The following is a 27,753-nucleotide window of genomic DNA, read 5'->3' on the forward strand; positions in this document are numbered from 1 at the left end:
ATAAACTCTATCAGATCTTGTGTAATTAAACGTATTTGCAATTCAAGAATCACTAAACTCAATTCATGATATATATAGAAATTTCCGATAAAAATACTTTGGACAATAGAAGTAATAAAATTTTCTTAGTTACAAGCGTAAGGTTGTTGAAGAAACTCATGCAATAAACATAATACACATGATATGCATGCTTGAATGTTATAAAGTTCGTTCTCCAAGGGTGGTACAATGGTTGAAATATTGGATGCTATCATATGAAATTTTGGAGTTGAAATTTAATGGACTTGATATGATAATTGGAGGGGGAGGGCTAAAAGAAGTGCTCCTAGTCGCCATGAGTTTAAGAGGTTTAGTTGATGACGAAGGATATTCAATTGCCCTTCGATCAATTAGAAACAAAATGAGGATGGAATTGATCACGGATGATGAAGATTAATGTTGACATCCATGTGGATGACATTGAGTAAAAATACAAAATATAAAAGACAAATGAGTAAATCATGCATAATAGCTACAATATTTTAAAAAATAATAAGAAAATCATGAAAATTAGTTTAGACAAGTTTATTAACAAAAGTCTAGCAAAAAAAAAATTGATATAGATAAGAGAATGAAGGAAAGATTATTCAAATTCTTAGAAATGATTTTAGATGTTGAAATGGTGATCCTTGGCTTTGAAGAGCTCGAAGGAGAGGAATTGTCGACTACATGAAGAATATGTTTTAGATTGACCTAAACCTGTCAACTTCATACCTTGTCTGTGACTTTTCTAGTTGACATGTTATAAACATGGTCAGCCCGACCAATAGAAAGATCCACTTAAAGAAAAGCCAATAAGATTCTATTCTAAGTCACTTTACTTTTTTGAGTTGACCAAAAGACAGAGAAAATTATTCTATGAAGTTTTAGATGTTGAAAATAGTTTCAATAACAAAGGTCAATATGTTAAATAATTTCAATAGTTTTTTATTTTCATTTGTTTAAGTTTTCCCATACAGAAATAAAAGTATCTTACTGTTCTTGAGTGAAACTTGAGGCAGAGACAGATTAATCATGCGCGGTGAAAGATAACAGAGGTTAAAGAATTTCTCATGCACGTTAGATTCTTAGTTTCCTTACAAGTCGGCTGAATCCAGACAACGATCCGGTAAAAATTTTAGCAAATTAGTTTGAATTCAATACAATTAAGAACACGATCACTACGAGCCGCATGATGATCAATGAATTGTATAATAATTGATAAAACGAGCTCTGCTTTGCATAAACTCTATCGTAAGGAAGGTATACTCTGTCACTGAGATTCCTCCTCCACCTTCCTTCCCAGTCTTCACAGCCATCTCCCATGGCGATGGGCTCCAAGGAATCTTCTTTAAGAGCGCCTTGGCCTCCAACCATCCCAGGCCTTTGCTCGCCGAGATGGGGATCATCCACTGTTCCCTGATGGTTTTGCTTCTCCTGTCCCAGTCGTCGCATTCATCAGGTATGCTCATTGTCTTCCTGCCTGGTGTTGTAGATTGATCCAGCTCTCTGCTCTGCTCGCTCGCTCATTCTGATTGGGGTTTGTCTAGCTGACGGGTTGTCGGAAAAAGTTAGGGGTGTGAATTTGGGAGGCTGGCTCGTGGTGGAGGGTTGGATCAGGCCTTCCCTGTTCGACGGAATTCCCAACAGGGACATGCTTGTGCGTTTCTGCATTACTACCGTCTCTTAATTTCCATCTATTGCTGCTTCTAACTGGATTCGTTTGGATGGTGATTCTTATGGCTGAAATCGTGTTCAGGATGGAACTGAAGTGCAGCTCAAATCGGTGCTGCTGCAGAAGTATGTCAGTGCTGTTGATGGAGGTGGTGGAAACGTGACTGTGGACAGAGATGTGGCATCAGCTTGGGAGACCTTCAAGGTCTAGTATGAATAATGGATCAATAATTGTTCATTTGGCTTTGATTGATTCTTGAAGATTTGACATTAGATATGTGGTGAACATAATATGTATACCCAGGCAGGGATTGCGAGGCACATCGTTTTCTATTTTTATGTTTCTAACACCTAAAACAAGTTCGGATAAAGTATCTAACAAATTAAAAAGAAGAAGATATATGCCAGTGCTTGTTGCTCATCTGGTAAATAGTGTCAAAAATTATCAATGACAAATTTACACTTAATCTCTTATTATTACTGTTATTGCTTTTAGTTTTTAAATTATCTTTCTTTTCTTCTTCTTTAAGGAACATCTTAACTGTTTCATGGTAATAGTTTGGCCAAATTGTTCATCGGTAGTTCCAATGTTTGTCCTAACATGATAACTATTCTGATTGAAGCTTCTTATGCCAGTTGTGGCGAGTATCTGAGTGGGAATTTCAGTTCAGATGTTTTGGAGGTCAATTTCTAACATCGAACAATGGCGGGGGTCCGGTTTCTGCTGCTGCAAATTCACCATCAGAGAATGAACCATTTTATATCGAAAAGAACGACACAAGGATTCACATCAGACTTTCGAATGGAAACTACATAAAGGTATTATTAATATTAAGGCCCTGTCTGTTTATGCCACTATGCCAGCATAATTATCAAGGCATTTTGCATTAGAAACATTTAAGAAAAGCCAAGTGCTACATCTCAAATTCGTAGAATTTCAAAATAGGTTACAGAAGATAGTGCTCTCATGGCGAATTATCAAGGGGAACCAGGTTGGGATGATAATGGCGCAACATTCGAAATGACTATTGTTTACAACCACTTGCATGGAGATTTCCAGCTTGCTAATGGATATGGACATGACAAAGCTGAAGAGATCCTGATGGTTAGTGAACTTTCTGTTTGATATATCGCATGAATTGTTAGACTCTTTATTCTCATCTTTATCACACTAAATACCATAGCCACTAGAAATCTATTCCATAATGTTGATTGGTGATGTAGGATGCTTCTTATCACTTGGGTCAATCTTCTACCTATTGCATGGTAAGCAATACTGTTTTGACTTAGACATGGTATCGATTTATATTTGTTCAGGATCACAGAAGCAACTTTGTTTCGTCTCAAGATTTTGCTTTCCTATCACATCATGGTATCAATACTGTTAGAATTCCTGTTGGATGGTGGATTGCATATGATCCTGACCCACCTGCTCCTTTTATTGGAGGATCCTTGGCGGCATTGGATAGAGCATTCACATGGGCAGAGTATGTTTCTATTTGTTAGCTTATTGTTCTTTTGAGAAGGGTATTAGGCTAAAATTCATTTAAAGAGCATTGTAAATGTTATTTGTGTTTATTAGAATGTTGTTTGCAACATGTAGGGAAAAACTTTTGGTCTAATTCCATTTGTTTGCAAATTCTTCAAATTTCGAAATTTGGTTTGTTTGATGCAGGATCCATAGTCTGAAGTGCATCATTGATCTCCATGCTGCTCCTGGTTCACAGAATGGTATGGAACATAGTGCCAGTAGAGATGGTTCGATCAGTTGGCCAACACCAGACCATGTCTCACAAACACTAGATGTCATTGACTTCTTAGCAGCGAGGTAAAAGCTATTCTATTGTTACCACGTCTGACAAATTGTGTATATAAACTTTGTTTATGATTGCCAAAGCTCTTGTTCAATAGATCTAGTCTTATTTTTGTGTGATCCTTATTCTTTAGGATGAAACTTGATTGATAACATCTCGATCTAGATTGTGAACTCGAGGTTTCATCCTCATGAGGTCTTATACTCAATACTTAAAAGGAGAGAAATACTGTGCCAAGCTTATATGTGTTTATGGGATGGGTAAATTTCAATTCTTTTATTTTTGTCTGATTTTGTTGGAAATATAAATAGAAGAAATTGATGAAATTGAATTCATTCTTCTCTATTTCCCTCCAAATAAACAAGAAAAATGAATTATTTTACGTAATTTTTTTTTCTTTTCTCTCTTATTTCAATCCAAATAAGTAAACACAATATAGGTAAAATTGCTAAAATCGAAATCAAATGTGCTAATTTTGACTTCGTGCCAAAACCAGAAAAGGTGGTGAAAATCGTGAACTCAGTTAGCATTTGTTTCCAATGGCATTTTATCAAGATGTTCAGTTCAACATATTTTATGTTTGATATCTTCATTGTCCATGTTTCTTCTTAGCTAAAGATTTGTTTCTTCTTAGATAGAAGTGTAATTTTCAGTATTTCTACTCTCGACTATTTGGAATTAAGTTATTAGCAAGTCCTACATAATCCTCAATCAAGTTTAAAAATTTCCACTTGCATTTGTTAGTTACAGCTGGATCAAAGTTCTTGTTTGTCTATACCAATAAGATAGTGAACAACCAATGCATCTTTGTGCCAGTGGGGTGCCAAAGAAGTAGAGTATAGATTGTTATGGAACATTATAAAAACAACATTTTCCGTTCAATACAATTCAATGATTTTCATTTCATTTACAGGTATGCAAATCACTCTGCCCTATTAGGGATTGAACTCCTAAATGAGCCTTCTGCGACATTAGTCCCCTTAGACATTCTAGTTTCGTATTATACAAGGGGATACCAAATTGTTCGGAGCTACTCAACTTCTGTTTATGTTATAGTATGTCAAAGAATAGGAAATGCAGACCCAGCAGAGCTTTACCAAGCAAATATTGGAACTTCAAATGTTGTTGTGGACTTGCACTACTACAATCTCTTCGATCCATATTTTGATAACATGAATGTTTCTGAAAATATCAAATTCATATATAAGAAGAGAGTTCCGCAAGTGCAAGAATTAAACAGCGCAAACGGGCCTCTCATCTTTATTGGTAAGTTTGTTCTTTTAGCTTTTCGACCACACTAATATCTTTGCATTACTCTCATGTGAAGAGTCAAATGAGATAACAAATGTTGAAACCCAATCTTAAACTAATTGTCTATCTAGGCATTGTCCTGAATCTGTGAATACTAGTTGTTCGATGTGTATTACTTTACTGACATGAATTACACGATACAGGTGAGTGGGTTAACGAGTGGAAGGTGGCAAACGCCTCAAGATCGGAATATCAGATGTTTGGTATGGCTCAGTTAGAAGCTTATGGTGATGCTTCTTTTGGTTGGTCCTACTGGACACTGAAGAATGCTCGAATGCATTGGGACTTCGAATGGAATATCAACAACCGATATCTTCTGCTCGGTACTACACAGATCATCATGCTCAATTATGATTATCATAGACATCAACTATTTGAACATCACCTTTCTGACATCCATGTATCTTTCCATTCCTCGAACACAAAATTTAGAAACATTACTAACTACTACTGTGACCTCGTTTTGCAGGAAGCTCATCGATTAGAAAGCCAGAACTTCTCCTGTTGTGTTGGTTGGCATGTGCAGTCATACTAATGCAAATAGCATGACTACAACAAGTTGAAAGCTTGTAATTAAGTCTGTAATAGAATATAATTCAATATTCTTTTAACATAATAAAGAAAAAAATATTTTTTTTATTTAATTAGACTAGTGGATTGATACGGTGCATAATGGTGGGGTCCGATAAAGTCAAGCAGTCATAAGTCAAGGGGGTGTGACAGTCAGAAGTCAAGGGAGCGTGACAGTCAACAGTTAGGGAAAAAAAAGTAGAACCGTGTGACAACGTCAGCAACCTGATTCCCGGTCAGGTTCTCACAGACCAGGACCCCAGATCTGAGACATTTTGATCTAAGACATGGGAGGAGTCGAGGTGATATCTGACTCGGATCTGACTAGTCGGGTTCTCACGGCTCGGCTATGTTTAGACCTGGTTCTCTTAGCAAGTTAACTCCAAATCAGCCAACTCCCGATTGACTCTTGGACGATCTCACCATAGCTCCCGACCCCTCAAGGTTTAAGCCAAGTATTATACTCGACGGATCATCCTAAGCTGCCCTATTCATACCCGATCGGGGCAGAAGGTCAGGACAGAAGATGCTATACGACAACAAGGTCAGGGAATCGTAACCGCCTGTCAGAGAATAACTACTGAGTGTCAGGGAATATTCCAACGGTCGGAAGTCATCTACGAATGGAACCTTCCTTCAGTCCACAGGAGGATGCCGCGTGTCCTCCATCACCCGACAGGTCCTGACATCCGACATTCTCTGACATCGGTCAGCCTCCAAAGGTACGCACTGTCATATAAAAAGGGAGGTCTTCTCCCTTACACAGGTACGCTCTCTCGCACATTCGCACTTGTCTTCTACTTTTCTTTCTCCTTTGTACACTGTTCTTCTGGGGAAAAAGTACCCGACTTGAGCGTCGGAGGGTCTGCTCCAGGGACTTTTTCCCTGGTTTCTGGCCTCTAACGTCATGTGTGCTTGTCTGATTGTGTACAGAGTTCAAGTACCACCGGTGCAGTCATCGTCGTCCGTTAGCACCATGTGGGGGTCCATTCTTGTAGACGCATACGAGAATAGTGTCCGAGTCGCCCCTCTGTCAACGCCATCAATAGCTCATCCGGCCTTCGTTTGACTCAGATTCCAAACAGGATCATGGATAATTGTGTAGAGCAATGCTTGGATGGTTGCATTGGTCACAATCGAGACGTGTTTGACACATACATGCACTATCCATAATACAACAAGAAGTCACCCCCCCCCCCCCCCCCCAGCTATGGTGCAACGGTAGATCATCCTCCGAAAGGGATGGATACCATATACTAGCTAAAAAAATTTGAAAAAAAAATACAACTACAAGTCTTTGCACTCGATACATTCGCACCTTAAAATGGTATATCTTTGCATGACTTTGCTAAACTTCCAGATGTTGGCCGCGATGGGGATCATCCACCGCAGCATGCTCACATCTTATTCCCTAATGGTTTTGCTTCTCCTATCCCAGTCGTCGCATTCATCAGGTATGCTCATTGCCTCTCTGCCTGGTGTTGTAGATTGATCCAGCTCTCTGCTCTGCTCGCTCGCTCATTCTGATTGGAGTTTGTCTAGTTGACGGGTTGTCAGAAAAAGTCAGGGGTGTGAATTTGGGAGGCTAGTTCGTGGTGGAGGGTTGGATCAGGCCTTCCCTGTCAACGAAATTCTTAACCGGGACATGCTTGTGCGTTTCTGGATTACTAGCGTCTCTTAATTTCCTTCTATTGTTGCTTCTAACTGGTTTCATTTGAATGGTGAAATTTATGGCTGAAATTGTGTTCAGGATGGAACTAAAGTGCAGCTTAAGTCGGTGCTGCTGCAGAAGTATGTCAGTGCTAATGGCGGGGGTGGTGAAAAAGTGACTGTGGATCGAGATACGACATCCTCTTGGGAGACCTTCAAGGTCTAGTTGTTGAGAATCTTTATCTCCAAACCGTATGAATTCTAAACAAGATGAACTCGATAAAAGAAAACAAGGATCTAATTTCATCAGGTTCTATAGCAAAAAATAAATATAAAGGTAAGATGATGGACCTAAGTGTTGTTCAAGAAATTTGAAATCCCGAAGAGCAAAAGGCTGGTCTTCCAAAAAAATTAGGTTGATGGTTATCTGTACATTAATAATAACTGATATGATATGTTGTGAGTGGACCCAGAGGTGATGTGATAGTCAAAGTCAAAGTGAGGTGGTGGTCAGAGCGTCACTCTCAACGGGACTTAAGCTCATCACTCCTCAACGCTAAGACCTTCGATATGATGACGGTCGACCCGAGAGCCGGTCAGACTTGCGAAATCTAGTACTCCATCTGTGTTCATTCAATGTACAACCGATCGACCCAAAGGCAGACCGAACTTCTAGGGCGTACTTCCTATTTTGAACTGTTGGTGCGGGAAGCATCCGACGATCAAACCTATATTTTGATTTTGTCAAAGAGTTCAAAGTTAAAGTGTCATGTTATCTGATATGTTGAATGAGCTTTGCAGAAAAAGTCCTAAATGTACTTAGGAAAAAGCCCTAACTGCGGTTAGGCAGGTGGAAAATCCTAGGGGGTGGTAACCCTAGGTCCTAGGGGGTGGTAATCCTAGGTGAAGACAAGTCCTAGCTGCGGTTAGGCAAAAGGAAAACCCTAGGGGACGGTAACCCTAGGTCCTAGGGGGTGGTAACCCTATGCGGAAAGTCTTGGCGGGTCGAAGCTTCGGGAAAAAGTCCTAGGGGTGATAACCCTAGGTGAAAAGTCCTAGTGTCGCGAATCAGGTGAAAGTCTGGGTGGGTCATAGAGCGGACGTCCAGCGGAAAAACCTGAAGACTCGGGTGTTGAGTAAAAGTCCAGTCTGTCTGGAGGACCGGACTAACAACAGGTAACTCTCCTGAGTAGAGTAGGTGAGAACGCGTTACCCGGTGAGGGAACAATAGGCGTCGGTACGACCTAGGGTTTCCGGTTGAAATTTTGAAATCAGAACCGGACAGTCCAGCGATTGTCAAACATTTATATTTATGTTTTTATTATGTGTTAACTTTGTTTTACAGGATATATTGTTATTTTGTGGACTAACATATCTTGCAGAGACAAAATAACAAGGTTTGCCTCGGATGAACAGTACTCGAGGTGCTCTCCATGGAGCTTGGAGGCGCCTCAGGTGCAAGGCAGAAGCTACGCAGGAAGCCAGGCTGGAGCCGCCCTCATGGAGGCTTGAGGCACCTCGGACGACATTGAAGGCGCCCTCCAGGGGATTGGAGGCGCCCTCAAGTGGATAGGCGAAGACTTCTTCGGAGCTGATCCACGCTGCGGATCCGGAGGTGATGGAAGCACCCTCAAGGGCTTGGAGGCGCCTTCAACAGTCCTTATATGAAGATCTCGACCAGCAGCTATGACAATCACTTGAAAAGTCATCTTTCTCCAGTGCGCTGCTAACAAGACGTTCTGACTAAGCTACCATAAGTTCCCGACGACCTCGAGCTGCGACTTTTCGATTTCTTGTTGTTGGTATAAGTTTCCAATGCACTTAATTGTAATCATTTCTTGTAATCCTATTTATGCGATTATAGTTGTTGTCCAAAGTAAACACTCAACGAGCATGAGCCTTGGAGTAGGAGTCACCCTAGGCTCTGAACCATGTAAATACTTGGGTCTTTCTGTGTTATGTTCTTTATTATTCTGTTGCTTTACTCGATAGTTTTCCGATACGAAAAGTGAAAGCCACGAGCATTATTCACTCCCCCCTCTCTAACGTGCCTTGATCCAACATGAATGTCTCTTAGCATACGGTTCGGTCAACCCAAATGGTCGATCGGGATTACAGGGCATAGCTCCCTATCTTAGCATTAATGCGACTCTCAGCATATGTTCGGTCAACCCAAGGGTCGGTCAGGTACGAGGCATAGTTTCCTATTTTGCAGCACTAAGACAACTCAACATATGGTCAGTTGATCCTAGAGCTGATCGGACTTCCCAGATTATGGCCGACTAATCACAACGTCGGTCGAGTTTACGAGGCTCAGCGCCCCCACTTATATATAAGGCAAATGTATGAATTCTCAGTGCAAACTTAGTCGGACATAAGGTCGGTCGGACTCCCAGGTCAACATTTCAGGGGCAAGTCTCATAACATATGGCCGCTCGGTTCAAAGTGTCGATTGGATTTTCCGAGGCTTGGCTCCTGTCTCTTCAAAAACAGGTATCACAGTATACAAGCGGTCAGCTAAAGATCCGGTCGGGATACCTTCGGGGGACAACATTGTAAGGGAATTGAAATAACACGTCAAAGAATAACAACTACTTGTCAGAGAATATTCTATTACTATAACATATATGTGTGATGGAACCTTCCTCAAAGGGTGGCTATACATCTTTCATGACCCAATATTCTGACAGCATATTCTCTCAACCGCCTCATTGATGACGAAAGTTATAAGACGCGATTCATATACTGGTAACGGAAAATTCCTCGGAGGATGACTGGGCATCCTCCAGGCTGTACATCTTCCATCACCAGACATATTCTGATACCAAATATTATTTGTTGCCTCATTATTGAGGAGATTATGAGAGGTGATATAAAAAGGGATTCTCTCCATTGGCGATGTATGCTCATATTTTTACTTACGCAATACATTTTTACAAACTTGACATCACGTAGATTTTGTTCTTCTTCTGCACCTTTCGTTCAACCACTGTACTGACTTGAGCGTTGGAGGGCCTGTGCTAGGGACCCCCTCCCTGGTTCTCGCTCTAATATTTTCTTTGGTCTCTCTCTGGTGTGTGTAAAGAAGAAGAAGTCATTTTCTCTCTAGTTCGAAGTATTTCCCCAGTCAATAACAGAGCCACGTGCCCAGCGTTCCATCTTCACCACTTTTAGTCAAGATCAATAATGATGCGGGTTAACAGATTCTATACATATAAACTCACATCCAATAACCCAAACCCTCAATAAACATAAGTTACATCACTTAATTTGTTTGGTTCTTTTAATGACATAGATTCACATGTCACAGATCGCATGCAAGTCTACTAAAAGGGAAAAAATCTAGCAATCTATCACTTAGGCTATATGTGATTTGTATATGACATGACTACATCTTAGTTGATGTCAACAACAATGTCTAACTTTATATGCACATAATGTTGGCTGCTACTCGGAATATCGTACCGGTTCCCCTGTACAAAAATTTTGTTCAAGTCCCGAACCTTTCGTAACAATCTATTGTGTTCTTTAGAAATTAAATTTGGAATCGCAAACAGAACTTAACATTATTGATTCCAAATTCAACTTATCTATTCTTAGAGGTTTAGACTTGGATCGTAAACGATACTTAACATTATTAATCCAAATCCACCCATGTTACAAATTTGATTAAATATTTATTTCAGAGATCGACTTCTAGGTTAAACATGGTGAGGCACTAGACCTTCTTAGGTATGAGATCATCCACCACTTCCTAGACAAAGCCTTTCAACGAAATTCAATATTTAATCTCCTTACAGTAACTCTAGGTTTAACCATTAAGAACAATCAAATCACAAGATCGAAAAACAAAAGAAACATAAAATCGAATCATAAATCTGAAACCTAGAATCATTAGCCTCTTGTGTTTGGTATTTCAAAATCCATACAAAAGATGAACTAGTTATGATGCGGAAACAAAACTAGTTATATCTTTTGTAGCTTATAGACCTCATGATCTTCTGTCGTATTCCTCTTCTTATCTCGAACGTCGTGTGAGCGACGATCTACCAAGATGAGAATCCACTCAAACCTCCTTCTTCTCCTTGCAAGTTTCGGCCACAACAATCTCCTAGAGATGAAGAACTTCGGCCACCAACCAAGCTCCAAGGGATGCTAAGAAACAATGTCTCCTATCTCTCCTTCTTCCTCTAACAAGATCCGGCCACCTACAACTCCTAGAGATGAGATGCCACCGGTCACCAAGGAAGAAGAATAGGGGAAGAAGAGGGCCGACCACCACCAAGGAAGAGAGGAGAGGAATAATAGATGTGTTGTTCTAAGGTGAGGCACCTCTACTCTCTCTTTTATATTCCTTGGTCTTAGTAAATAAAGAAAGTTTTAAATATAATTGAAACTTCCTTATATTCCTTGCCAATGACTAAAAGAAAATTTTAATTAAAACTTCCTTTTAATCTTTCAATGGCCGGCCACATCATGTGCACTAAACAAGTCAAGTTTTAAACATAAAATTAAAACTTCTTTATTTGTTTTCGAAAATTTTTAAAATAAAAATTTTTCTTTTAAATTCCCTTCATGGTTGGCTAAAAAAGTAAACTTTTATAAATTAAAATTCCCCTTTTAAAACATGTGGATGATTACAATTAAGGAAAGTTTTCTCCAAAATTAAAATCTTCCTTTTAACTACAAATAAAGAAAGATATCAAACCTTTCTCTTAATCCTTTGTAGAAACTATAAAAGGAAAGATTTAATTTTTAAAACTCTCTTTTAAAATCATGGCTTCCACATAAGGACAGATTTTAAAAATAAACTCCCTTTTACTTTTTATGCGGTCGGCCACCTAAGCTTGGGCTCCAAGCTAGGCCGGCCACATCTTAATCCCATCCAAGGCTTGGTTTGGCCGACCCTTGCTTGGGCTCCAAGCTTGGCTTGGCCAGCCACCTAAGGATGGGTAAGAAGGTGGGCTTTAGGTGGATATAAGACTTTATAATTAAGAGGCTACGACAGGGACCGAGAGGAGGAATTTGTTTTGGTCTCCCGATGAGCTTGAGCTTCCCGTGTTCACCCCGAACATCCAACTCTAGTTCATCAATAATAACTCATACCACTAAAGAGTTATTATTGAACTACCGCACCAATCCCATATTACTATATGGGCTCCTTCTTATCATAAGTGTGTTAATCTCCTTGTATTTAAGAAATCGAATGCTCACTAATTAAATGAGTTACTGACAACTCACTTAATTAATATCTAACTCCAAGAGTAGTATCACTCAACCTTATTGTCATATTGGACTAAGTCCACCTGCAGGATTTACATGACAATCCTTATGAGCTCCTCTTGGGGACATCATCAATCTAGATTGCTAGGACACAGTTTTCTTCTATAATCAACAACACACACTATAAATAATATTATTTCCCAACTTATCGGGCCTCTTGATTTATCAAACTAAATCTCACCCACTGATAAATTAAAGAAATAAATACTAAATATATGCGCTTGTTATTTTATCAGGATTAAGAGCACACACTTCCATAATAACAAAGGTCTTGTTCTTTTATGTAGTCAGTATAAAAAGAAACTACCTTAAATGGTTCTGCTCAATACACTCAGAGTGTACTAGTATAATTTTATAGTTAAGATAAACTAATACCAAATTACACTATGACTATTCCAATGATTTGTTCCTATCCATCTTAGTCGTGAGCTACTATTTATAATTTATAAGGAACTGATAACATGATCTTCTGTGTGTGACACCACACACCATGTTATCTACAATATAAATTAATTGAACAACTACACTTAGCATATAAATGTAGACATTTGACCAATGTGATTCTTTATTTAAAAATAAATGTTTACACAAAGCTAGACTTTTAGTATACACTTTAACACATAATACCCTTATAAAATAATCTCGTCCATTAACTCTATTGGTATAAGACCAAAATGTCATAATTATTAAAATATGACTTTAATAAGTCCTAAGTAATCACAATATCAATGTCATGAATGATATAGATCAAGATGTGGATGTATAATATGAAAATTACATGAAATACGATCTATACATGTTAATTTTCAATTAGTCCTACTAATGAACCAAAGGTCCTAATCATATTTGTAAACATTTTATGCTAAATTATAGTAGTAAATCACTGCCCAAACTTTATGATTCTAAAAGGAGTTCATATCATATTTACAAGCATCATATGCTAATCAACATTAGTAAATCATGATAACTTTATTCAAAACATCAAATAAAATACACATAAATATTTTGATCTTTATTATGTATCATAAAACAAAACAAAATGCATGTGTTTATTTACAAACATAAAGCACCAAAATAAATACAAACTTTCACTAAACAGATACTTCATCAAATAGAAGAACTCTCATATCCACAAAATGTGCATGAATGTGTGTTGTTGTGCTCTATTATCATTTGACGATTCTGAACTTTTTCTTTAACCACTAAAAATTTGATGCTGATGTGCTTCAACTTCTATAAAGTGTGATTAATCTTATCATAAAGTTCTATGGCTTTATTGCCATAATTGATAATTAATGACTTGTCGATGTCATGAGTGATCTCCAATGTTCTGATGAAGTTCCGTAGCTAAATCCTGTTATTAGATGCTTCATAGCAAGCTACCAACTCTGCCTCTATAGTAGAAGTGACTATAAGCGTCTATTTGACATTTTTTCATGATATAGCCCTTCCATCAATCATGAAGATATAGCTCGAAGTGGACCTTCTACTATCTAAGCATCCAGCAAAATCAGAGTCTGAATATTCAATCACCTCCAGTTGATTAGACCTTCGAAACATGAGTATGTAATCTTTAGTTTCCTGCAAATATCACTTCACACTTTTCACTCCTTTCCCGTGCGCCAGTCCTGGATTGCTTAGTATCTACCTAACATCCCTACTATGTATGCAATGTCTAGATACATACAAACTTATGCACACATGAGACTTACCATAGTTAATGCATAAGGGAATTGTTGCATCTCCTTTATTTCAATTTCAAGTTATGGACACCGTTGCAAACTGAATTTGTTACCTCTAGACATGGGTGTGTCTTCAAGTGCATAGTTTTGCATGTCATACCGTATGTGTATCTTTTCAATATAGGTCTTTTTTAAGAGTCCAAGAATACCTCTTGAACGATTAGGACATATTTGTATGTTCAATACAAAAGATAGCTTCACTAAGATCTTTCATTTCAAAATTATTTGATAGAGATGATTTTGCTTCTTGCAACAGACCTTTATTATTGCTTGACAACAATATATTATTCATATACATAACAAGTATGATAAACGTGCTCCTACTGAACTTGATATATATGCATCAATCCATAAGGTTCTCCTTAAAATCAAATCAAGTTACCACCTAATCAAATTTTTAGTACCATTGATAGGACACATATTTTAAATCATAAATGGACTTCTTTAATCTATATACAATGTGCTTTGAGTCATTAGACTCAAAATTTTTCGGTTGCACTATGTAAATAGTCTCCTCAATATCACCATTGAGGAATGTAGTTTTCACATCTATTTGGTGTAACTTCAAATCAAAATGAGCTACAAGTGTCATGATTACCCTAAGGGAGTCTTTTGTCGACAAAGGCGAGAAAGTCTCTTTGTAATCAATGTCATCCTTCAGAGTGAATTCCTTGGCAATAAGGCGAACTTTATACTTTTCGACATTATTTTTTTGAATTTCATTTAGTTTTAAATATCCATTTACAATAAATGAGTTTTGTACCTTGATGTAATTCTACAAGTTTCTAAATATCATTATCTACCATAGACTTCAACTCATCCTTTATGGTTTAGATCCATCTCTCAATATTAAAGCAATTTTTGACTTCTTTGAAAATGCATGATTACTTTCCAATCCTATGTAAAATTCATACTCTTGAAGATAAACATAATCACGGGTAACTATGGATCGTTGTTCCCTTATGAATCGCCTTAAAGACACTTGTTGTTGAGATGGTTGAGTTATGTTTTGCTCATCAATATGAGGCAATATCTCAACTTGAATAAAAGACCCTTCTAATTGCATTGGAGATGATATGTGAATATCTTGGTTCATTACTCTAATTAGACGTGCAATATCCATAATGTAGATCATGGGTACCATTCCACTTCTTGTTGCACTTATAGTGACCATAGAAGGATCGTTAATGCTTTCATTAACAGCTATATCCCTAATTTTAGTGCTCCTACTGTTCTTAATAAATTTGACATTTTACATCTCGAAAAAGAATCTATTTGATGGGTCATAAACTTTATAGTTCCTTGACTTGTCAAGGTATCTCACAAAATAATAGTTGACAGTTCTTAAGTCCAGTTTCTTTTCATTAGGCCTATAAGACCTAGTTTCAACTGGACAACCTCAGATGCGTAAATGTCTAATGCTTGGCATCCTACCTGCCCACATCTTGTATAAGATCTTTGATCACTATCTTACTAGGTACTCTAATAAGAAGGTATACTATAGTCTTGAGTGTCTCACCCCACAAAAACTTCGGTATTGAAGAAAAAGTCATCATACTTCTTACTATATCTTTTAAGGTATGACTTCATTGCTCAACTGCATCATTCTGACTTAGAGTACCAGGCATGGTATTCTGAGGTAGGATCCTACACTTGGCAAGGTAATTGCAAAATGTTCAAGATGTTGTTCACCTGATATGTCATACCGATTATAGTATTCGTCACCATGATCGGATTTACAACCTTAATTTTCTTATCTAGTTGATTTTCAACTTTGGCTTTGAAAATCTTGAATATGTCCAAGGATTGCAACTTCTCATGAATAAAGTATAAATAGATGTATCGTGAGTAGTCATCTATGAGACTAATGAAATATATATGTCTGTTCCAAGATGCCTTAACGAACAGTCCATAAATGTTCATATGTATTAATTCAAGACGTCACTACATCGATTCACACCCTTATTCCTCTTGTCCGTTGTCTTCCCCTTAATACACTCTATGTAGACATGAAAGTCTGTCATGTCAAGGGTATTGAGAATTCCATATGACATTAATCTTTTTAGATATTATTGTTGAACCCCGTGGTAGTTTTGATGTGATCAACCAAGTTGGTTAGGTCCTGCGTTTTGTCTGATCCCTGTATCTGAGTGTGCAGGAACTTAGGAGCACAGGAAGTCGAGCGGAAGACGTAGCTGGCGAGAAGGACGGCACGGGAAGGGAGCCGACGAGCTCGGTGCGTCCGAAGGACGGGAGAGCTGCGGAAGAGTACACCCGGTGGGCGAGAAGAACGTGCACGACGTTCGAGGGACGTAAAGCCGGGGAGGAAGCCTGCTCAAGGAGAAGGCGGGGAATTGGGTTCGGGTGAACCCTATTCCGGTAGGCCGCAATCACCCAAGGAGCCGAACCGGAACAAGTCAACTGGAAGTTGACTTGTCAATGGTTCGGTCGACCGAACCCCTTGATCGGTCGACCGAACCCTTTTGTATCCGAAGCCAGCTGTTGGTGACACGTCAGAAGCCACGTCAAGCAGCCAACCGTTGGGGAGCTGATCGATCGACCGAACCTTCTGATCGGTCGACCGAACCGAAGTCTATCCAGAGACCAAGTCGAGCAATCTGATTGGGCCAACTCAACAGAAGAACCGTTGGCAGATCGGTCGACCGAACAAAAGGATCGGTCGACCGAACCCAAGCTCGATCCACAGAGACTGCACCTGGACGCGAAGCTGGGCAGGTATAGCAGGTTCGGTCGACCGAACCTGGGGATCGGTCGACTGATCCCTCTCGAGTCAAACTTGATCCCGAAGGATCAGGTGAACTGATAAGCTCGAGAACACCTATATAAAGAGGGTCTCGGGTAGCTCTTAGGAATATCGAAAACAGTGAACGAATACGAACGATCTCAAAATACAACTCCTGGACTCTCATTTCCTAAGCAACAGTTCTGTGCTCTTCAAGTGTAAAAGGCTACTCCGCCTTCAGAGAAGGAGACTTCTTTTAGTGCACTCTCTTACTGTCTTGGATTAACAACCTTCTTGATTGTAACCAAGTAAATAGCTGAGTCTTATATTTCTGTTTATGTTAGTTCTGTTGAATTTCATAACTGTTTCTTTATTATTTAAGTTGAAAGCCTTGAGGAGGGTTTAGTTTTTATTGCAGGCAATTCACCCCCCTCTTGCCGGTCTCCGCTGCACCAACAATTATTTAGATATATATCCTAAACGCCTATACCATAACATGGAGGAATTCTCATAGGTCAAATTGCATTCATATCTATGATATGCATAATTATGTTGTCATTATTATCAGTTAAGGTGTTTAATTTATATAGCTTATCAATCAAGGAATCATTACCAACCAATACTAAATTAAGAAAAATACTAAAAATTTCATTTCTAAATTAATAAGAATAACCAAATTTATCTAAATAAAAAATAGAAATAAAGTTACGTTTAAATGAAGGTACAACGAATGTATTATCCAAATCCCAAAAAGCTTTAGTTCATAAATAAAGCCTAAAAATAACTATGGACTCTACTTTATCCTTCTTGTCATTCCCTGTATAGATGCATCTTTTACCATCAAACGAAAGTCGGCTCCTGAGACAACCCTGCATAGTGGCACTTATGTGACTAATAACACCAGTATCTATCCACCAAATGTCATTGACACAATAGCTAAGTTGACTTCTAAACTGACTAGGTTAAGAAGTTTATCTTTCTTAGCATGCCAGTTGGAATATTTAGGATAGTCCTTCTTCATGTGACTCTTCTTCTTATAGAAGAAATAAGGAGATTCCTTATCTTGTTTCTTTTGCTCTTTATGCTCATGAACCCCAGAATCTATAGTTTGTTTACCTTTGAATTTGTTAGTGGTCCTCTTTCTCTTGTTACTTGAATCCTGATAAGTGGATGCATGAAGAGCACTTTTAGATATATCTCGCCTCAGTCTTTCCTCCTCTTGCATACATCGAGGTATAAGCTTATTTAATGTACATTGCTCCTTTTGAGTATTGTAGGTAATTGTAAAAGGAGTGAACTATGCAGGCAGAGACATCAAGACAATGTACACTAGCATATCCTCTTTCATTTTAAGTTTCAGTGCCTTTAGTCTTGTGGAGAGATTAGACATCTCTATAATGTACTCTTGTATGTTACTCTTTTCTATTATACCGAATGGATACTAACTTTGATAAAAGTGTCAAGTGTGGTAGTCTTGACCTTTTTGTTTGACACTAATCAATCTATTAATTGTTTTAGGAAAAATCTCACATCCTCCTCTCCAGTTATTTAACCCTTTAGAGGTTCCAAAATTGAGAGCTTCATGATGCTTAGACTCATGTGATTCAATCGCTCTCACTTGTCAAATTTAGTCCTTTGCTCTATAGTGCTAGTACTAGTTAGGGATGCAGGGTAGTCGTGCCTCAATACATATTCCAAGTCTGTACAACCCAAGAATATGGTAACATATTATTTCCATTGGGTAAAGTTTGATCCGGTAAGTATGAGGATGTTGTTAATGTTATCAGTTATAGATTACATTGGAATTGAAAAGAGAAAATATCCTAAGCTCACGATTAACGCCAAGAACATAGTCAGAGATATATATAAGAAATTATTCAATAAAACATGCATATGAATAGGCTCTCAATGAGATACCAAATACAACATTACATTTTTAATCTTTGGATTAAAATATAATTTGTTAGCGATACTCTCTATTATAGGTCAAACCTTAGTTGGCCACACAATGTGTCTTCCTTTGGACCAACATATTATGCACATAATTGACACCTTATATAAGCTAGCTATATAAGATCATAGCTCTCCAAAACCTTAATCACCCATGTAATATATTTTTCTTTGGGTCGACATATTACGTGCATAATTCGAACAAAAAATTTTGTTCTTTAGTTGTGAGCTACTCTTAAACATATATCTATCCTAAAAGTAATTTTCTTTTAGACCAATCATTTTTAGCATAAATATATGTCTATCGATACCAAATACACTAAATATATCTAATGTGTCTTCCTTTGGATCGATATAATAGTTTAATTTTGTAGCATATGTATAGATAGACTCAAGAAACCCCCAAGAGACTTGAAAACTGGGTTTTTAAAACATAACACGGCCTGAACGTGTCACATAACACAACCATGGTCAACACTTAAGGTGGACTAGCCCCACACAGCTATAAGGATAGAGCGCTAAACACGCAGAAAGTGCAGCGGAAAAACTAACTAGATCCTTTCTAGAAGATCCATATGAAGGAGAAACCTATATACTAAGTTTATTAAAAGGGAGTTATACCTTTGTTGCGTAAACACGAACTCCGGATAGCAACTTTGTCCTCAATGGATCTCAGCAGGATCAAGTGGTTGCACCTCTACGATATCCACACGAACACGTTCCGTTCGTCTCATGAACTCACAATTAGAGAAGAACAAACTTTGTGGTGCTAGCCACTTAGAAGGTTCGACCATAGGAAGGATTTAGCCAAGAAGTGGAAGAGGAGGAAGGAGAAGATCAAGAGTATTACCCAATGAAAATAGATTACAAACCTTTTGTACTCATCCAAGGAATACCAAAGGTCTTTTGACTTTTGGTCTTCCTTTTTATTAATGCATGATTAATCAAAAAAATAATTTTTGTCTTTTGATCTTCCTTCTTTAATGAATGGATTCAATTGAGTCTAACTCAATTAGTCTAACTTGGATTAGACTCAATCCAATCCAATGAGTCTAACTCAATGAGTAACTCAAAAAGCTTAATTATCTCATAATTGACTTTTAGGCCTAATACTAACAATCTCCTACAAGCACTAGTGCCAATCACTAAAAGATGACACCAACACTTTGGATTAATCTATTATTCTTAAGGTTCATAGTATCTTAATCAAACTAAAGAAAACTCATCTCCAAACCAACATATTCTATGTGTATGGCCCAATAAACTCTCGTAACGTTGGCAATGTATTTAAAACTACTTTAGATACATAAGCAATAAGTGATATCTAGCAAGATATCATTGCTACCCAAGTGACGAGAATGTCATAATCTTTCTGTATCTATTATCTTGTATAAATTGGTCTTTCTATCCTTAATATCTAGATTGATCAATGATGCATAGACCGTGCCATCCTCTTATCAATCTTTGTGTTTCTTGATCCCTAAGTAGACACACTCAATTAAATAAGCTCAATATCTCATATTGACTAATTTGAGCATAATCATGTATTCTTGTGTCTTATTTAATCAAGTGACCCACAGATATCTCTTCTGTCATAGGAAAGGGATATATCCCATCTACATCACTCATATCCCTCTGCATAACTTATTACATATTCAGTAATCGACTTTATAGTCCATCCTGTGACAGATAACATTTGTTGATACCAAAGTACACAACTCCTTATGTAGAGAACTGTAGTGACTTCAGGTCTAAGGATTATTCATACTAATAACCACTATGAGAATGTTTACACTCATATAATGATCCATGAAACATTCCATGGAGGGTCAATTCAGTATATATTTTCTAATATATCCATATGTCAAGGCGATATCTCATATTCATGACTTGTGAGATTAAGTCATCAATTGACCTATATGTTAGTCTTAACACATTAATATTATTCTTTTCATATTAATGCCTAGTTAGGAATAGTTTAGAGTAGTGTTATATATATATATACAACATCCTACAATAAATTCAATCAATTGATATATTGTAGACTAGAACATATTATCCTAAGACATTATTATACTTATTCATTTGACACTAAACTGAAGTAAATATAATAATCAACTTTGTCTTTTATTACTAATGAAATATGATACAAAAAATGTCCTTGATAATCATCTCATGATTGACTCTTAGGGCTTACACTAACAATCTCCTTATGTCACTAGTGTCAATCACTGAAATATCTAATATCCATTGATCTAGTGTGACCAACATGCTTTCTCGGTGCCAAAGCCTTGGTCAAAGGATCTGTGATATTAGCATCGGTCGAAACTCTGTATAGTCTCACATCTCCTCTATGATGATCTATCGAATGAGATGGAACCGCCGCACTATCTAATACTCAACACTATAATTTAAGTAAAATACATATCCTAACTATAATTTAGAATCATCCTTGTCAGTTTGGAAGCTTGCATAGTCATAACCCTTTACAATGAGCTCCTCATCACCTCCAAAAAATCAAGAACTTACGAATATTCTTGATAGCTGTCCAGTGATCTTCACCTGGATCTGACTGGTATATGCTCGTCATGTTTAATTCATACGAGACATCAGGGCGAGAATAAAGCATAGTGTACATGATAAATCCTATAGTAGATGCATGAGGAATCTGATCTATGTGGTCCATTTTTTTCTTAGAAGAGGGGCATTGAGTCTTCGAAAGACTTACACCATGTGACATCGGTAGGAATCCCTTCTTGGAATTTTACATGACGAAATGATTAAATACCTTGTCAATATATATACTATGACATAGACTAAGCAATCTCTTAGATCTATCTCTATAGAACTTAATGTCTAAAATGTAGGTTGCTTCACTTAAGTCCTTCATCAAAAAATAATTCCCAAGCCAAGTTTTCACTGACTGAAGAGTAGGGATATCATTTTCAATGAGAAGTATGTCATCAACATACAATATGAGAAATATGAATGTGCTCCCACTAACCCTCTTGTAGATACAAGGTTCATCTTTATTCTTGATGAAATCAAACTCTTTGATTGTATCATTAAATCAAAGATTTCAACTTCTGTTTCAATCCATAAATGGATCTTTACAACTTACACACCTTTTCAGTATGCTTTGGATCTACAAATCCCTCAGGTTATGTCATGTTGACATCCATCTACAAGATCTCATAATCATAGCAAGTATGATTCGAATAGACTTAAGCATCACAACTGGTGAAAATGTTTCATCATAATCTATACCATGAATCTGCTTGAATCCTTTAGCCACCAATCTATCTTTATAGGTATACATAAGACCATCCATGTCAGTCTTTAGTTTGAAAACTCACTTACACCCAATGGGTTTGATCCCTTTAGGTGGATCAACCAAGGTCTATACTTGGTTAGTGTACATGAATTTCATTTCGGATCTCATGGCCTCTAGCTATTCTCAGAATCTGATCCCTGTACAACTTCTTGATAAGATGTAGGCTCGTTGAGACCAACAAGAACTATATCACTGTGGTCAGACAAGAGAAAGGAATATCTCTCAGGTTGACGATGAGTCCTATTAGATATGCGTAGAGCTTATTCTACTTGAACAGGTTATTTCTCTACAACTTCTTGCCGTGCAATAAAATCATTATCCACAACATCTTGTGGTACTTGTTTAGTTTCCATTAAGGCTTCAGTGCTAGTTTGTGTATCTTGAATTTCTTAAGATCAACTTTACTCCCACTAGTTTTTCTAGAAATAAATTCCCTTTCCAGAAAAATACCATTTTTGGCTACAAATACTTTGCCTTTGTGTGGGATTATAAAAGTAATATCCCTCTGTTTCCTTGGGATATCCTATAAAATAGAACTTATCCAATTTGGGTCCTAGTTTATCTGAGATTTGTCATCGAACGTAAGCCTCACAACTCCAAATCTTTATGAAATATATCTTGGGAATCATCCTAGTCTATATCTTATATGGTGTCTTTATGACGACCTTAGATGGAATGCAGTTAAGTATAAAAGTGGTTGTCTCTAAAGCATGCCCCCCAGAAGGAAGTAGGAAGATCTATTTGACTAATCATCGATCGTATCATATCTAATAAAGTACGATTCCTCCTTTTTGATATACCATTTTATTATAATGTTCCAGGTAGAGTGAGTTGAGATATGATTCCACACTTAACAAGATAGTCATGAAATTCTTGGCTAAGGTATTCCCCACCTCAGATCGAAGCATCTTAATACACTTACAAGTTAATTTTGTACTTCATTTTTGAATTCTTTGAATTTTTCAAAGGATTCAGACTTGTCTTTTATTAGATGCACATAGCCATATCGACTGACATCATCAATAAAAGTAATGAAATACTGATAGCCTCCTTTAGCTACTATTTTGAAAGATTCACAAGACATCAGTATGTATGAGCCCTAACAAATCATTAGCTCTTTCGCTATGTCCACTAAATGTAGTGTTTGTAATCTTACCTTGAAGACAATATTCACATGCCTCATATGATTCAAAATCAAATGAGTCCAAAAGTCCATCCTTATGGAGTTGGAATATGCGCCTCTCATTTATGTGACCCAAGCGACAATGCCAAAAATATGTTTGGTTCAAATCATTAGACTTGAACCATTTGATATTATTATTATAGATTGGGTTTTCAAAGTCTAGAACATAGAGTCCATTTATAAGAAGTGCACTACAATAGAACATGTCATTTAAATAAATGAAATAATATTTATCCTTTATTATAAATGAAAAATCCTTCTTGTCTAAACAAGAAATAGAGATAATGTTATTGGTTAAAGTAGACACATAACATCACTTTTCTAGTTTTAAAACAAGCCCAGTGGGCAAAGATAAGGAATATATTCCTATAGCTATGGCAGCAACTCTTGTGTCATTGCCTACTCGTAGGTCCACTTCGCCCTTCGCCAATGATCTAGTCTTTTGAAGGCCCTGCACATTAGTACAAATGTGATATGCACAACCGATATCTAATACTCAAGAAGACGAGATAGATAGATTGACTTCTATAACATATATACATGAGGTAGAAGTCTCACTTCTCTTCCTTTTTCAGTTCCTCTAGGTATAACTTACAATTCCTCTTCTAGTGTCTGGTCTTAGCACAGTGGAAGCAGGTTCCTTCCTTAGCAACCCCATCTTTGGGTTTCAATGCATGAGTCTTGCCCTTGCCTTTGACTTGGGACTTACCCTTACCTTTGGGCTTCCATTTGCCTTTGCCCTTTTGCACCATCAAAATCGTACTAGGCTTTGACTTCTTAAGATTGAGTTCAGTAGTTCTCAATATGCTCAACATCTCAAGCAACGATTTACCAATTTTATTCATGTTATAGTTCATAAACAATTGACTGTAGCTCTTAGGCAATGACTGTAGAATAAGGTCAGCAGTCAATTTTTGCCCTAATGAAAATCCCAACCATTATAGGTGATCCGGTAGTAAGAACAGGGGGCCCCGCCTTGTGGAGTCAACGCCACGTGGAAGTCAAAGTGGCAGTCGTCTATCCGGAGAGGGCCGGGTCCGGCCTGCCGTCCGGTGGAATCGAACGTCTGGAGAGGGATGGGTCCTATCGGTTGGCCGACTGGACGATGTTCGGCTGATGGTTAAAGGCGCCCTGTCGAAATCAGGGTTCCGGCGCTCAGTGGAAACAATGTCTAAGAGCCGAGCGGAAGGCACTCGCCCGGAAGTCTCCCCAGCATATTAATGCAAGCGACAGGCGAGATGAGAGGGGCGTGCCGCCCGGCCGCCGTAGAGGATGAGGGCCGTCCGGACGACGGTCTCCGTCCAGCCGGCCGGACGTACGTCCCGGCCGGCGGTGGGTAAAGGGGGGACAGGAACATCTTCTGACAGCCGTCAAGTCCTATGGCTAGGCCATACTCCAAGTCTGACAACGAGGTGTTCTGTTGTCCCATCGAAGACGTGATTGGACTGTAGCAGTATGACGTTAGGTAAGCTTTCTGACAGACACATACCGAAGTATGGGTTGCGGACATGCATGTGCTTCGGTGGACGCACAGGGACCCTTCCACCGTTCTATATAACGAGCCTCATACTTCGCCGGAGGTACGCGTGAGACACCTTTGGAGCTACTTTTTCCACCACTTGCTTGCCTGACTTGAGCGTCGGAGGGTCACCGCCGGGAACCCCTTCCCGGCCCGACTTCTGTGCAGGTTCGCCGGAGCTTCATGCCTCCAGTCGAAGATCCACGTCAGCAATCGGAGAGCGCCTCGTGCCCAGCGTCCGCTGATTCAGCGTTCGGACAGGATCAATTTGGCGTCGTCTGTGGGAACGCTCCTGCATCCGAACGGGAACAATGGACGAGGCTGGACGACAACACACTGTGACGCTTTCGACGGAGGAACTCGACGCTCTGGTCGAGATAAGGGCCGCCAAGCTTGTGGAGCAAAAACAGAAAGCCACAGCCGAGCGGCCGGAGCAACAAGCAACGTCAGCGTCTGGCGGTCGAGCGGAAGCACCGCCGGCCATCGTTAAATTTCATCGAGCCCTATTCCGCACCCCCGACGCCGCACCCACTCATAGAGATCGGGGATCTTCCTCGGACGAAATGCCTAGACGAGATGACAGAAAAGGGAAAGCCCCCCCGAGCGGACGCATCGCCCGAGAGGATTAATCGCTAATTTTCAGAGGCTATTCTACGAGATCCCCTGCCGAAGCATTACGTGCCTCCGATGATCGGCGAGTATAATGGGACAACCGACCCAGATGATCATCTGGGTAAGTTTGATAACACGGCAACCCTGCATCAATACACAGATGGGGTGAAGTGTCGGGTTTTCCTCACCACCCTCTCTGGGTCGGCTCAACGATGGTTTTGGAGGCTGTCGGACGGATCCATCACAAGCTTCAAGGACTTCCGAACGACCTTCCTCCACCATTTTGCGAGCAGTCGACGCTACCAGAAAACGAGCGTGAGCCTGTTCGCCATCAAGCAAGAAGCCCGTGAATCGCTTCGAGCTTACATCCAGCGGTTCAACAAAGTGGCGATGGACATTCCAACGGCCACCTCGGAAACCATGATGAATGCCTTCACACAAGGCCTAGTGGACGGGGATTTTTTCCGATCACTCATCCGAAAGCTGCCCTGAGATTATGATCACATGCTACACCGGGCTAACGAATACATCAACGTGGAAGAAGCGCAAGCGGCCAGGAAAAAAGAAACTCCAACTGAGCGGGCTCCTCCTGCAGAGTGGAAACAGCACGCCGCTCATCAGCCGACCAGAGGACCGAGGGCCGAAGCAATCCGCTCCCCCCATGGCAGGTCTCACGTGCAAGAGGTAGCTGCCGGCCGGCCCAAGCCAAAGAAGAAGTGGACCCCGATGTTCTGCTCCTTCCACCGGACGGATACGCACAACACAAGGGATTGTCGAAGTCTCCCCTTCGTGGCTCATCCCGTGCCCCGGACTGGCGGCCGACGGTCTCCCTCAGTCGACAGAGAACTAATGAAGTCGATCGGACACGAGCTGATAGACGACAGCAACAGACTCCCGATCGGCATCGTTCTCCAAGGCAGGGGAATCGTCGAGCGTCACGAGAACGGTCCCGACCGTCCGCTCGGGAAGAAGAAAATAGAAGCAATACTTCCCGAGGCGAGATCAACATCATAGCTGGTGGGCCGACCGGAGGAGACACCAATCGAGCCAGAAAGGCGAGCGTCCGGCAGCTCCAGATCCATGCAGTCGGCTGTAGCCGAGAACGAGCGGAGGGACCCGAAATCAGTTTCGGGCCCAGGGACTTGGAAGGAGTTGAAGTGCCCCACGATGACGCTCTGCTCATCAAAGCGGTAATAGCCAACTACACTATTCACCGCGTATTTATTGACACAGGAAGCTCGGTCAACATTATATTTAAGAAGGCGTTCGATCAACTACAAATTGACCGAGCCGAGCTGTTGCCCATGACAACCCCGCTCTACGGGTTTACGGGCAATAAAGTCCTGCCGGTCGGGCAAATCCGGCTGGCTATCTCGCTGGGAGAGGAGCCGCTCAGGAGGACGCGGACAGCAAACTTCGTGGTGGTCGACTCTCCCTCATCGTACAACGTCATTTTGGGACGATCGGCGCTCAGCGAGTTCCGGGCGACCGTCTCCACCTTCCACCAGAAGATCAAATTCCCCGTCGAAGACAAAGTGGGAAAGGTACGGGGAGACCAACCGGCAGCTCGGCGATGCTACATTGAAATGGTCCGAGCAGAAGCAAGTTCCGCTCGGAAATCGCCACGGATCGAGGTGAATGCTATAACTGAAAAGCCTCCCTCTTTAGTTTATGAAGAAAAAGAGGAAGTGCAGATACACCCAACCCGATCGGCGGCTACGACATTCATTGCGTCCGATCTGGAGGTGAAGCAGAAAGAGGAGCTGATCCAATGCATCAGAAGAAACCATGATGTCTTCGTCTGGTCGACACATGAGTTGCCCGGAATTTCACCAAGTATTGCGCAGCATGAGCTCCACGTCCGACCGAACGCTCGGCCAGTCAAGCAGAGAAAAAGAGATTTCAGCGCCGAGCAGAATGCCATCATCCGGGCAGAGGTGGAGAAGCTTCTGGAAGCCGGCCATATACGCGAGGTGTAGTTCCCGAGCTGGCTGGCGAACATAGTATTGGTCTCCAAGCCGGGCAACAAGTGGAGAGTATGCATAGATTTTCGGGATCTCAACAAAGCCTGCCCGAAAGACTTTTATCCTCTGCCCCGGATAGATCAGCTGGTGGACTCTACGGCCGGCTGCGAATTAATTTGTATGCTCGACGCTTACCAAGTGCCGCTCGCCCGTGAAGATCAAGAAAAAGTCAGCTTCGTGACGGCCGACGGCACCTATTGCTATAATGTGATGCCGTTCGGATTGAAGAATGCGGGAGCCACATATCAGCGCTTGATGAATAAAGTATTCAGAGAGCAGATCGGGCGAAATCTGGAAGTGTATGTGGACGACATTCTCATCAAGTC

General features: G+C 39.8%; 1 protein-coding gene and 1 pseudogene across 2 annotated transcripts; both read left to right on the forward strand.

The window, feature by feature from the left end:
- Positions 1-1,178: 1,178 nt before the first annotated feature.
- LOC121997255 (probable glucan 1,3-beta-glucosidase A) lies at positions 1,179-5,422 on the forward strand. 2 transcript variants are annotated; one of them, XM_042551578.1, is made up of 10 exons: positions 1,179-1,480; positions 1,569-1,678; positions 1,778-1,897; positions 2,329-2,511; positions 2,639-2,797; positions 3,010-3,179; positions 3,368-3,520; positions 4,420-4,772; positions 4,961-5,140; positions 5,287-5,422. In XM_042551578.1, exons 1-10 carry the CDS (start codon positions 1,417-1,419, stop codon positions 5,364-5,366), a joined length of 1,572 nt encoding a protein of 523 aa, XP_042407512.1. In that variant the 5' UTR covers positions 1,179-1,416; the 3' UTR covers positions 5,367-5,422. The 2 variants fall into 2 exon arrangements, with proteins under 2 accessions (XP_042407512.1, XP_042407513.1); XM_042551579.1 differs by lacking the exon at positions 1,179-1,480 and having other exon boundaries at positions 2,316-2,511.
- A 1,337-nt stretch (positions 5,423-6,759) lies between these two features.
- The window catches only part of LOC121995115, a 37,996-nt pseudogene continuing 17,002 nt past the window's right edge, over positions 6,760-27,753 (forward strand).

The sequence above is a fragment of the Zingiber officinale genome, chromosome 6A (genome assembly GCF_018446385.1).
Source record: "Zingiber officinale cultivar Zhangliang chromosome 6A, Zo_v1.1, whole genome shotgun sequence".
In the NCBI taxonomy this organism is placed as follows: Eukaryota; Viridiplantae; Streptophyta; class Magnoliopsida; order Zingiberales; family Zingiberaceae; genus Zingiber; species Zingiber officinale.